Source organism: Lipotes vexillifer, unplaced genomic scaffold (genome assembly GCF_000442215.2).
Source record: "Lipotes vexillifer unplaced genomic scaffold, Lipotes_vexillifer_v1.1 scaffold1124, whole genome shotgun sequence".
Taxonomy (NCBI): Eukaryota; Metazoa; Chordata; class Mammalia; order Artiodactyla; family Lipotidae; genus Lipotes; species Lipotes vexillifer.
This window is the reverse complement of record NW_006774211.1, coordinates 675,053-688,215: the sequence shown is the minus strand read 5'-3', so window position 1 is coordinate 688,215 and position 13,163 is coordinate 675,053. Positions and strand designations below refer to the sequence as shown.

Here is a 13,163-nt window from a genome sequence, read left to right as displayed (position 1 = left end):
CACTCTTTCTGTAAAGGACAGTATTGTAAATATTTTAGGCTTTCTAGGCGCTACAGTCTTTGTCACAACTACTCAACAATGCCATTGTGACATAGTGCAGCCATAGATAGTATGTGAATGAATGAATTTGGCTGTATTCCCGTAAAACTTTATTTTTAAAAACAGACAGCAGGTGAGAAGGTGGCCCATGGGCCAGTTTGAAAATCAAATAGTTCTACAAGATTTTTTTGTGAAAATGACAGTTCTCTCTATTGGTCTTTTCCCACTTTCAAGTTCAGTTGATTCTGACAGGATTTACCCCCACATAAGTATGTTTATATTTGTACATTTGAAGCATTAGCGACTTCCTGCGGTGGTTTATAAGGATTTAGATCTCTTTCCTCCTTCAGCCCCTGTGTCGTATATGTACCCTCCTTATCCCTTCTGTCTTCCTAATATACTTGGGTTAGATTTAGATGAGATGAACATTTAGTGATTATGTTATTTTGGCTGTGAGTCATGTAGTGAGTGATGATTACTTTTCTTTTTCTGTAATATTTTTACTTATAGTTTGTAATTATTATGTTTATTTTGTTGTTTTCTGTGTACTCTCTATGTAACATCAAACTCCTTATCAGTTATTGAAATCTCAAGATAGTTAATAACACGAGGTATTGTAAATGTAAATCTAAATCTCCTGTTACCATACTGGGCATTCCTTTTGCCTGGATCTCCTGTTTCTTTTATCCCATGCCTACCTCATTCTTTGTTTCCTTCCTCATTTTAGTGGAGCCAGTAGCTTCTAGGGAGAAAGGTTCAAAGAATGTAAACTTTTAAAAACTTCCATGTCTGAAAGTATTTTTATTCTTCTCTAGTTTGGAAATCATTTTCCTACAAATTTATTGTCCTGACCTCTAATTCTGATTCTTGAATTTTGTATGTGTGATTTTATTTTTTCTTCTGAAAGTTGTAGACCCCAGCATTGTGATTTACAGTCACAGCACTATTTACAATAGCCTTTTCAGCCTGAAAAAGCATGTTCTTCATTGAGGTTTCTGTGTTAATAGCTTTTCTACAAAACTCAAGCCAGTGTGTTTGACCCATACTTTCAGCAGCCCAGCCGGCCACTGAGTAACACAGAATACCAGCAATAGACTTTCTTGCCATATTCTCTGATGTTTCTCCTAGGTAGATAATATGAGTAGGAAGTCCTATATTACTTCAGGAAACCCAGCAAGGAGTTGAAGAAGCAGAGATATACCATGTTTTTGGATTGGAATAATCAGTATTGTCAAAATGACCGTACTACCCAACGCAATCTATAGATTCAGTGTAATCCCTATCAAATTACTAATGGCATTTTTCACAGAACTAGAACAAAAAAATTTTTAATTTGTATGGAAACACAAGAGACCCTGAATAGCCAAAACAATCTTGAGAAAGAAGAATGGAGCTGGAGGAATCAAGCTCCCTGACTTCAGACTATACTACAAAGCAACAGTAATCGAAACAGTATAGTACCAGTACCAAAACAGACATATAGATCAATGGAACAGTATAGAAAGCCCAGAAATAAACCCATGCACTTATGGTCAATTAATTTGTGACAAAGGAGGCAGGAATATACAATGGAGAAAAGACAGTCTCTTTCAGTAAGTAGTGTTGGGAAAGCTGGACAGCCTCATGTAAAAGACTGAAATTATATCATTCTCTAACACTCTATACAAAAATAAACTCAAAATGGATTAAAGACCTAAATGTAAGACCAGATACTATAAAACTCCTAGAGGAAAACATAGGCAGAACACTCTTTGATGTAAATCACTAATAATTTTGTGGATCTGTCTCCTAGAGTAATAAAAATAAACAAATGGGACCTAATTAAACTTAAAAGCTTTTACACAGCAAAGGAGACCATAAACAAAATTAAAAGACAACCTACTGACTGGGAGAAAATATTTGCAAACAGTGTGGTTAATTAACTAACAAGGGGTTAATTTCCAAAATATACAAATAGGTCATACAGCTTAATATCAAAAAAAAAATAACCCAATTAAAAAATGGGCAGAAGACCTAAGTAGACATTTCTCCAAAGAAGACAGGCAGGTGGCCAACAAGTACATGAAAAGATGCTCAGTATTGCTAATTATTAGAGAAATGAAAATCAAAACTACAATGGGGTATCACCTCACACCAGTCAGGATGGCCATCATCAAAAAGTCAACAAATAATAAATGCTGGAGAGGTGTGGAGAAAAAGGAACCCTCCTACACTGTTGGTGGGAATGTAAATTGTTGTAGCCACTGTGGAGAACGTGTAGAGCTTCCTTAAAAAACTAAAAACACACAGCATAGGTCACCTATGCTGTGTGGAATACAATATAGTTAGAACCTTTTAAGCTGAAAGAACACAGTATGTTGCCTATTGAACATTCTAGGGAAATGAGCATATCTTTCTGAATATTCTCTTTTTTGCTCATTCATTATTTTATAGAGGAATAATCTGCTTGGACAACTTAAAGTACTGAGTTGTTATTTATCATTTGAATAAGCAGTAAAGGTTTCTTAAAAGTAAAAAAACAAACAAAACAAAAAACTGAAAACAGAGTTATCATATGATCCTGCAATCTCACTCCTGGGCATATATCCAGGGAAAATTCTAATCTGAAAAGATACATGCACCCCAGTGTTCATAACAGCACTATTTACAATAGCCAAGACATGGAAGCATCCTAAATGTCCATTGACAGATGAATGGGTAAAGAAGATGTGATACGCACGCGCACGCGCGCGCACACACACACACACACACACACACACGATGGAATATTACTCAGCCATAAAGAGAATGAAATAATGCCATTTTCAGTAACATGGATGGGCCTAGAGATTATCGTATTAAGTAGTCAGAGAAGGATAAATATCAAATGATATCACTTATGTGTGGAATCTTAAAAAATGATACAAATGAACTTATTTACAAACAAACACACAGACATAGAAAACAAACTTATCGTTACCAAAAAGAGGGGATAAAAAAGGAAACCCAGCAAGCAGTTGAAGAAACAGGATTGGCTTAACACTGTACTTAATGAATAGTCTCCAAATGGACTATATTTCTTGGAGAAGGCTGAACAGAGACAGTGTCTAAGAGTCAGAATCAAGGTGTATTAGTTTCCCTAAGGTTGCTGAAACAAAGTACCAAATGGTACTTTGGTATATAACAACAGATATTTATAATGGTATATAACAACAGAAATTTATAATATTTTCTTGCATTTCAGGAGACTAGAAATCTGAAATCAAGGCATCAGTAGGGCTGTACTTCCTCAGAAGGTTCTAGGGAAGACCCCTTCCTTGCTTCTTCCAATTTGGCTTGTGGCAGGGTAATTCCAGCCTTTGCCTCAGTGTTGTTCCCTTTCTGTCTCCCTGTGCCTCTGTATCCAAGTGTCCTCCTTATAAAGACACCAGTCATACTAGATTTAGGGCCCACCCTAAACCAATATGCTCTCCTCTTAATTAATTATATCTGCAATGATCTTGTTTCCAAGTAGGATCACATTCTCAGTTTCTAGTTGGATATAGAATTCGGGGAGGATACCATGTGACCCAGGACAGAAGGTGGTTAGGCAGCAAGTCATCCTGGCACAGGATTTGCACCAGGTCTAATTTAAAGGAATTGTTCTCTGAGGGACTCTACCTAGATAAGTTCTCCAAACAATAGATTTCAAACTGTTATAATCTTGCTTTTACTTAGGTACTCATAAGTGTTTATTACTGGGAAGGAAAAGGCCTTATTGGGCTGTTAACAATGAAGGGGAAATTTAAAGTAAAGATGTTTAAAGCTGATAGCTCTACTTTCACACACTAGTGAAATTTTTACTTGCTTCATGGAATATTTATTGAATGCCAGCTATTATCAGTTATTGTCCTAGGCACTAGGTCTACAGGAATGTGGAAGACAAAAGTCCCTGCCTCACAGATATGAAAATATCTGCACTGGTGTGCTGTGTTGAGTGATGTGAAGTAAATAGTGATGGAAAGTGTTTTAGTTCAGATAACATTTGAGCAGAGACCTGAATACAATGAGATGATCAGCCCATGTGTATTTGGGAGTAGAGTGTTCCCAGTAGAGAAGAGCTTGCAAAGGAAGAGCCTAAGCATCAGAAGGCAGTAAAGCTTTAAAAAGAACAGATAGGGAAATAGCATGATCTGGTTTTGTTTAAAAGCTTGCTGTGACTGCTGTATGGAAATTGACTGTGAGAGAACAAGAGGCAATGGAGAATGACCAGGTGTGAGCTTATTACATTGGTCCAGGTGAGAGGTATTGGTGATTTGGTCAAAGGTAGTAAGTAGAAATGGTGTAAGTGACTGGTTCTGGATAGATTTTGCAGATGAAACCACAGGATTTGCTGAAGGATTTATTGTGAGCTGTGAAGAGAGGAGAAATGTAATGGAAGAATCATTTGAGTTTTAGGCCTGAGCAACCAGAAAAATTAAAATTACCTACAATAAGATGGGAAAGACTATAGCAGAAGTAGGTTTAAGAAGTCACAGCATTCTCTTTTAACATGTCAAGTAGGTGGTTGGATATGTGAGTCTGGAACTCAAGTTATAGCTTGAGGTAGACATTTGGAAGTTTTCAGCCTACAGGTGATATTTAAAGCAGTCTGAATTATGAATTTTCTAAATGTATAAATACTAATATATGTATGTGTGTGTATATATATATATATATATATATATATATGTATATAGTCCCATTCAGTCATCATCAAACATCTATAAAGTGTTGGCTATAAGCCAGGCACTGGTGGAAGGTTGTGAGAATACAGTAATGTACTAGTCATTCAAAATAAAAATATATAGCATTTGATAATTTTTAGGTCTCTAGTAAATGGAACTTCAAGCATTATAGTAGTCATGGATTATATCACCCAGCTTAGTACTAATATGTTACTTGATTCTTTCATATTATTTTAGTCTTCTTAACTAGATCTTTTAAACTCTTTGAATAGAGGAGATATATTACTTTTTTTTTTTTTAATATCACACATGATGCCTACCACAATTCTGGAAAGATATTAAGTACCCAAAGAATATTTATTCATTGATTACATGATAATTTTAACTGTTAAGAACAGTAGTATTTTTGTCACTGTGTTATCTTTAGCATGGATTACAGGTGAGTTGTCTAATTAGAATATTAACAGATTTCTGTTCCTTAACTCTTAACTTTTAAAAATTATAATGGATTGCATTTTATTCACTTCTTAGTAGTGTTACATAGTTTTTATTTGCATGTGCTTGTTATTTCAATTTGCAGCCTGATTCTACCGCAACTGAAAGAGCAGTTGCCAGACTAGCAGTGCACCCTCTTCTGAAGAAAAAAATAGATGTGCTAAAAGGTATGAATTAAATGACTTTTAAGCCATTTATGGTACATGATTTGAATAAACGGCCATTCATTTCTTTACTTTTAGGGTGCTTTTCTCCTTTTGAGGATCTTTTATATTATAAATGTCTCTTTCAAATATTTCCAAATGTGGGAAGCTACCTGAAAATATGGAAGTTATCTGATGTCTGAAAAAATTTTGTATTTTTTCTAAATTCCTATTTCCTAAATTTCTAAAATATATATTCATGATAATATTGAATATAATTGATTTTCTAAATATTGGTATAATTCGTATTATTACTTATGATGTTGCCACTTAGTCACATAATTTCTATTTATGTATGTACATTTTAAAATGTATTGAAAGGGGCTTCCCTGGTGGCGCAGTGGTTGAGAGTCCGCCTGCCGATGCAGGTGACACGGGTTCGTGCCCTGGTCCGGGAGGATCCCACATGCCGCGGAGTGGCCGGGCCCATGGGCCATGGCCACTGAGCCTGCGTGTCTGGAGCCTGTGCTCCACAACGGGAGAGACCACAACAGTGAGAAGCCTGCGTACCACAAAAAAAATGTATTAAAAGAATTAAATGCTTCTGTCACAGATTAGAAGATACTTATTTTTATGTCTGAAAGCACAATTTACGGTATTTACAATTGTATTAATACATTATTATTACAGAAATTAAAGTTGCCATTTTAGTCTATTTATTTGTATTTAGTGAAGTTTTTACTGTTCTTCTTAACATCCATACATGAAGGAATAAATTTTCTTTTAATTTTAGAGATTTAAAATGGATATGTCTGAGCATTTTGTATATGTTTGGTTTTGTAAAAATCAATAGATTTCTTTGTAAATTCATACCCATTATATATATGTAATATAAATTCCAATCATTCTCTTAAGTATTTCCAAATAATTTAAGAAATACTGTACTAAAACAGTAATGTTTTGTATTATTTGTTTCAATGCTGAAACAAGTCATATGCTGTTTCTCTTGCAGCTGCTGTCAAAGCCTTTAAAGATGCAAGACAAAATGTTGTTGAAGTTAAGTCATCAAAGAATGCTTCAGAAGAAAATCATTCCAAGGACACTTTGTGTTCAAATGACGATGCCAGTAAGTTACAGCATGAAGGAACTATTATCAGTGAGCAAGAAGAGAAAGAAGCCAAAATATTGGCAAAGAAACCAATAAATAATTCAAAAGAAAAAATAGCCAAGGTGGAGCATGGACCCAAAACAGTGGACATTCCAAATTCTCTATCAAAGCCTTCTGAAAAAGATTCTGCAGTACCCTCTGAACCCCAGAAGACACCTACTGACCCCAAAATGAAAACACTTAGTCAAACCGAAAAAGAGAAAGAGTCCAGTAGCTCACTTGGTGTTACCAGTGATGGAGAAGAATTACATGAAGAAGAGAAGGAATATTTTGATGATAGCACAGAAGAAAGGTTTTACAAACAGTCTTCCATGTCTGAGGATAGTGATAGTGATGATGACTTCTTCATTGGGAAAGTCAAACGGACACGGAGGAAGGAAAGTAGTTGTCATTTTTCAGTTAAGGAACAAAACCCCCCCAAAAAATGGTTGCCTGAAGAAGATATACTTGAAACCCATCAGGATATGAGAAGTGATAAAAACAAGCCACATACAGAAGCAAGGAAGTTTGAATCAGTGTTTTTCCATTCTTTATCTGGATCTAAAAGCTCTGGAAGGTAAGGGTACTTTTTCATCCTGAAAGAATTATTAGTTCTTAATTTTTCAAAAGATATGAAATAGCCACACATCCTAACATTGAGATACTATCTCTCATACATAATTCTAGTTTGTACAATACATCCTGTGTTTAGACTTGGCCCTCTCCAACTTTATGTTGGATAATATATACAAATACACGTATGATAATGCTACATTTTTCCAACCTCAGCAGAAAATGAGACAATATAGATAAATTTGTCTAATTTAATTGTCTAGCTAATTTAAGTTTATTCCTTTGATTATCAAAATTTTGAAACTTTGAGTTAGCTTTTGGTGAAAACTTTTGAAAATTTCTCACATATCTCACTTTTTAAACAGAACTTTCTGAAAAGAATGTGTTTTTTGTGTGGGTTTTTTTTTCTCTTGTTGACCCAGGGCATTATTGTAAAACTCAGTTGTTTTATTATGTATTTCTGTTTCAGTAGGTAAGGCTGCTTGTCCTAACACTGAGTTTCTCCAGACTGCTTTATATTTGGTGATGCTGTCATCCTTATCCCTTCTGTTAATCACTACTTTTCATAGTTGTTTTGTTATAAATCAATGTTTAATTTCGTTTGTAATTCTAATCTGGTAGGGGTTATCTTCACATTATAGAATAAAAATCATGGTTACCTATTTTCTTCAGTAAACTTTTTCTATAATTTATAGGTCAGGCATAATTTTTAGTAGAATAGAAAAATGTGATGTTGAAATTTTCCAAAAAAGAGTATGGAAAAGACATACAGACCATCTTTGGAGCCTTGAAAATTATTACATTATTTCATATATCTCCCAACTGTGCCTAAAAAAGCTGCAATTTTTCCCTCACTTGAAAATTAAGCACCACTATCCCCTCCCTCTCCCCAAAAAATGTTGATCCTAATTTTTGTTATATGTGATTGTTATATGTGACTCATTCCCCCTGTAAGATTTTTGAAATTCTTTGTCTAGATAGTTCTCAAAGGTACAAGGTAACCAAGGCAGGATATTTTATGGCCAGAAATCCCTATACAGGTGGTGAGAGGAAAATTCCTATATTTTTCTATAGTAATATTGGGGTCTAACAAACCTTTGATGTAGCTAAAACATGGGGTTTTCATAATTTTTTTATTCATTTCTGGGGGGGTAAAGGAGTATGATAGTTTTTTTTCATGAGTTTTATCAACATTTTTATTATGTTATCTTCTTAAAGTCAGAGGATTTGTTTATCTTTTAAATGTCCTAATGGTGTTTTTCTTCTTTTAGAAATTACAGAGAACAGGCTCCAAGAAGCAAAACCCCAGGTATGTATTAATGACTGCCTGACTTCCATATGCAGTTGAGCAATGCTTTGCCAAAGAGGAAAGATGAAAAATTCTGGTTGCTTAGTAGCCTGAATCAATTATGTACCCACAGAAATGAAATAGAGCATCTTATAATTATCAGAATAATTTTTAAATTTAATTTTTTTTTTTTTTACCCTCTATGTCCTGCCAGTAGGAAATATGCTAGACAAAAGTTATCAGGAAATATTGGGTCTATTTAATTTATCTTGAACTAATCAACATATTCTTTAAGTAAATTGATATGTAAGTTCCATCGTAGTCAACGCCATGCCATTAAACATTCAGTAATAAGTATGTTACTTCCAGGGTTAAGAGTGAAACCAGTTTTTCAGATTAATTCGTAACAAATCAAGTTTAATATATTTGGGTGGTCTGACTTCTCTACATAATCCCAAACTCTCATTGATTTAAAATAATAAAAATTTATTTCTCACATTACAGTCTACTATGAATCAGCACAGGGGCTGTGTTTCACAGTCATTCAAGGATCAGGCTCCTTCCATCTTTTGGCTCCTTTCTACTCCTGTTCCCAGGTATTCTCCATTTGACCAACAAAAGGGAATAGAGTACATGGAGAATTTTGTAAGAAGTTTTCATGGGCCAGGCCAGAAAGTGTTAGGGATCAGTTCTGCTCACATTTCATTAGCCAGAATTTAGTTACATGACCCCATCCTAGCCAAAAGGGAGCTAAGAAATGCAGTCTAACTATGCGGCTGGGTGGAAAAAGAAAGTGGAATTTCTTGAACACATAACTGTCTGCTGCTGACCATCCTTTTGATCATCAGATGGTAATTTCACTGGTAATTTTCTCTGGTAATTTCTCAACGCACAGAGCACACTATGTGCTTCCTTCCTGAGAAAGCCAACCCAAAGTCCCATCCAGTCATTGTATCCAATTCAAAGCCTAGAATCCCTGAGTAATGATGCAGTGCTTTCCATCAGATCTCATGATGTGACTGCTCAAAATTTGGTGACCTGTGCACTAAAAAGACACACTGCCTGCCCACAACTCAGACCAGATATTTAGTGGCAGAGCAGGAACAAGGTAACCACAATAAAAACTCTCAAGCAGTTAAGGGAAACATGGGAGGTGTACAACATGTCTACTACCTGAGCAAAGATTGTGAAGAATCTATGAGGAATTTTCTTATCCACTGTTCTCCATGGTCTCTGACTGTGTTCTTGGGAGGCTCTTTGTTCCGTGGCTACAGCTGAAGTAGACAGTTAGTATGATCTTCTTGGGAGTTGCCCCAAGTGATTAGTAAAAATATATGATCATGAAGATGGTTTAAAGTCTTATTAACAGTCAGGTTTTTTCCAGCCTAGGTTTGTGATTTCTTTCACAATAAAAATTCCCTCCAAAACTTACTGGATTTCTGACCTCTTTATTTCCAATCAGTCCATCAATGAGCTAGTCACCACACCAAAAATTCTTTTCTAGAGCTATTTTTCAAACTTGCCTTATTTATGTTAGTGGGTCGTTCCCCACCCCCACCCTCCACCACTGTCCCAATCATTCAGTGTCTGTTGCATTCAGATTCTCAGGTTTGGTTGAGACGGCCATACCTTTACTCTTACCTCTGCTCCAGAGCTAAATCTCTTTGAACCTTTACTGCTTAAAATCGTTCTCAGTCTTATCTCTTACTATTAGGAGTCCAAAGGCTTTTCTAAACCTTAAGATCCCAAATATCTGAACCCTCTCTTCCCTTTTGATTCTGCTTGTGAGCTGGCCAGTTCTTTCCTGAACTCTTCTCTTTTTTTTTGTAATACTTTGCCAGAGAGCCATCAGTACACTAATCTTTTTATTCTTTCCAGCCACTTACCCTTGTGCTGCAATTCCATAGGCATGTAGCCTACTTCCCAAGTTTTCACTGGCAACAGTTTTATCTTTTCCTTAACATACACATAGGATGTTCACTTTTCAGCCTCAGGTATCCATTTCCTTACTACCTACCACTGAACTGCAAAGCCTGTGCCAAATTTTTATGTTATTTTAATGGCTGTATTAAAATACTAGGTTTGGCAAATACATGGCCTTATATTCACAAATACAGAATAACTAGAAATTTAAGACACTCCCACATTTTCCCGTTGAGGAAACCCAAGTAAAACATGTTTTTGTTTTTAGTTTATAAATTTATAATACTTAATTTATCAATTTGTTTGCTCATGCAAATATGCTTTACATAATTATATAAAATATATATCAGTTTAGAAATATTGCCTTATTCAAATTTCAGTTTACATGAAACAATTTCATTTAACATTTAAATTCATCACTCTTTATCACTAGAGGCATCCTTTGAGTATTATAGATGTCTAGAGCACATGTGATTTGTACAAGATATGGGACGTTTTGAATCTGTGTGCAGTGATGTTTTGGAAATGTTATCCCAACTGTACACTTGCTTCTATAACATTATGACATTTGCTTTTTTAAGATCTTTAAAAGGCTTCTGACAATGATGGCTAACTTGCAGTGGAGAAATTATACATCCCTAGGACTGATTAATCTGTATTGAATTTTTTGCCTCTCTTTTTCTTTCTAATTCTATAAATATGCATTGATTCAGTCTTTTCAGGCTAGCATGTCTCCCAGTACTTTGTTCAAAATAATATAATTGAAGTTTCTCATAATAAAAGAGGTTGTAAGGACTAGAATACAAGTTGCCACCTTCATATCTGGTGGATAACTTTATGGTTAAAAAGAACTTAGTCTTAAATTTGAGCAGATACAGCAGTTTACCTTGCAATCACAACTTTTTGTTCAATAACAGAAGGGAGTGGAATCAATTAACAACCCTTTAAACAGCTTACCCATCAACACTGTTAGATTCAATATTTTAGTTAAAACGTGAATTTTCTGGCTACATTGCTCCACACACAGGTGTCATATGATAATGAATCATATTCCTTTAAAAATACAAAATGTCCCTCCTTTTAAAATTTTTTTGCCTTATATGTTGTCTGGACTGTGTTTCTTAATGTCAGTGTAAATAAGACAGCACAGCATATACTAGGAGGCATGCAACAGACATCTGTTTACAACAATTAGAAAGCATGTGTCCCAAAATTGACTGCTCATGTGTATTCCAACTTCAAACTTCCCCTGTAGGACTTAGATTTTGCACTGTGAGGTATTCCATTTAAGTAAAACTAAATTTCTTCCTTAAACACTGATTTGAGAAGATAAAATGTATTTGTTTTCTATGCTATGTATGTGTAGACTTAGTTTTCATTAATTTTGCTTTCTCCTCCAGATTTTCAGCAAATTGAACCTCAGATCAATAATCAGTTTAATAAGATTGCACGAAGAGGACCTGAAAATACAAAACAGAAATTACAGCTGCCTCTTCATCCTTCATGGGAAGCAAGCCGGAGGCGAAAAGAACAACAATCCAAAATTGCTGTGTTTCAGGGGAAAAAAATTACCTTTGAGGATTGATTAGTATTACTTTTTTGTGAACTTCTCTATCAAAAATTTGTTTTTCTTTTTTTAACCTTTCTTTTTTTTTTAACCAGCCCATTATTAAATATGTATTTGAATAAGTCTCTTTGAATGGGTCATAGAAATGAGTTTGGTTTTGTCTTTTTTTTTTAAAGTGTGTTCAAGTTATGTGTAAGCTTCCACAAATAAAGTGCATACTTAAATTAATTTTAAATATGTCAAGACTATTCCCTCTATAAAAGAATATTGAGATATTGGCTGTCCCAGATTTTCTCATTTGTGCTAATCATGAAGTATATTTCACTAGTTTAGCTCTGTTTCTTTACTTTACTTTTAAAATAATAATGGAAAAATATGAGGAAATTGTAGCTATCTAAAATAGATCATTTTTGCTGAAAATTGTTCTTAGCAAAACTAAGATGATAACTTTTATTTTGGGTATACAGATAATAAGTTATATAAGTAAATATTAACTTTTGTTATAGTTTTAATTGTTTGTAATTTTTTAGTTTTTAACTGTTTTAAAATAGGTTCCCAGGAAAATTTTGGATTTCTGAATTATGCTTCACTTAGTTGGACAACATTCATGTTTAAATGTAGCAACACAACCAAAAATGCGTTTTGTATTTTACTGCATATAAAATTTCTGTCAAATCAAGAATGTGTAATATCTTGACCATGTGTTCTTATTTTTTTTTTCAGGCAGGGCTTTATTGGGGTTCCTGCTGCAGCAGGGGGCAGTGAGAACCAACAACAGGTTCCCTTGCTTGCTCTCTCGCATGTGTTCTCATAGAAACAGTTTTTGAGGAATCATAGATTGGAGTTCATAAGAACAAATTCTGAAGGAGATGTGATTGAAGGAGAATTTGTACTGATAGCTGAGCAGAGGTTATGAGATAACTCACTGAAGAAGGGACTGTTTTATACTTCATAGTACTGTTATTTAAAAGGAAAACAGGATTTTAAAAATCCCATCAAATGTTTCACTTTTTGCTGCTCTGAGAAATTAAGGTTCTTGGTTAACTAAGTCACACTAACTAAATTCTGTCTTCTATGCATTAGTGCTGTTAATGACAGAAAAAACCTTCTGGCTAACAGGAATTCAGAAGCTCTGGAAAGTCTTTTTTTTCTTTTTCAAGAGCTTAAGAATTTAGATAACTAGAGCAATAGAATTCAAGAGATCATAGAGAAAGAAAATTATTTTTGCTGTATTAAATGCAAAATTTGTTTTTTTCTCCTTTTTTAAATTTTTATTTTTACATAATTCCAATTATGTCAAATT

General features: G+C 34.5%; 1 protein-coding gene across 1 annotated transcript in view; it reads left to right on the top strand.

Annotated features, from left to right (window-relative positions):
* SRFBP1 (serum response factor binding protein 1) overlaps positions 1 to 11,985 on the top strand; it is a 54,742-nt gene extending 42,757 nt beyond the window's left edge. Inside the window, exons 5-8 of the mRNA XM_007449041.1 lie at positions 5,305 to 5,386; positions 6,375 to 7,086; positions 8,354 to 8,391; positions 11,694 to 11,985. Coding sequence (XP_007449103.1) covers positions 5,305 to 5,386; positions 6,375 to 7,086; positions 8,354 to 8,391; positions 11,694 to 11,878 — 1,017 coding nt within the window. The 3' untranslated portion in view covers positions 11,879 to 11,985. The remainder of the gene's footprint in view (positions 1 to 5,304; positions 5,387 to 6,374; positions 7,087 to 8,353; positions 8,392 to 11,693) is intronic.
* Positions 11,986 to 13,163: the final 1,178 nt, after the last annotated feature.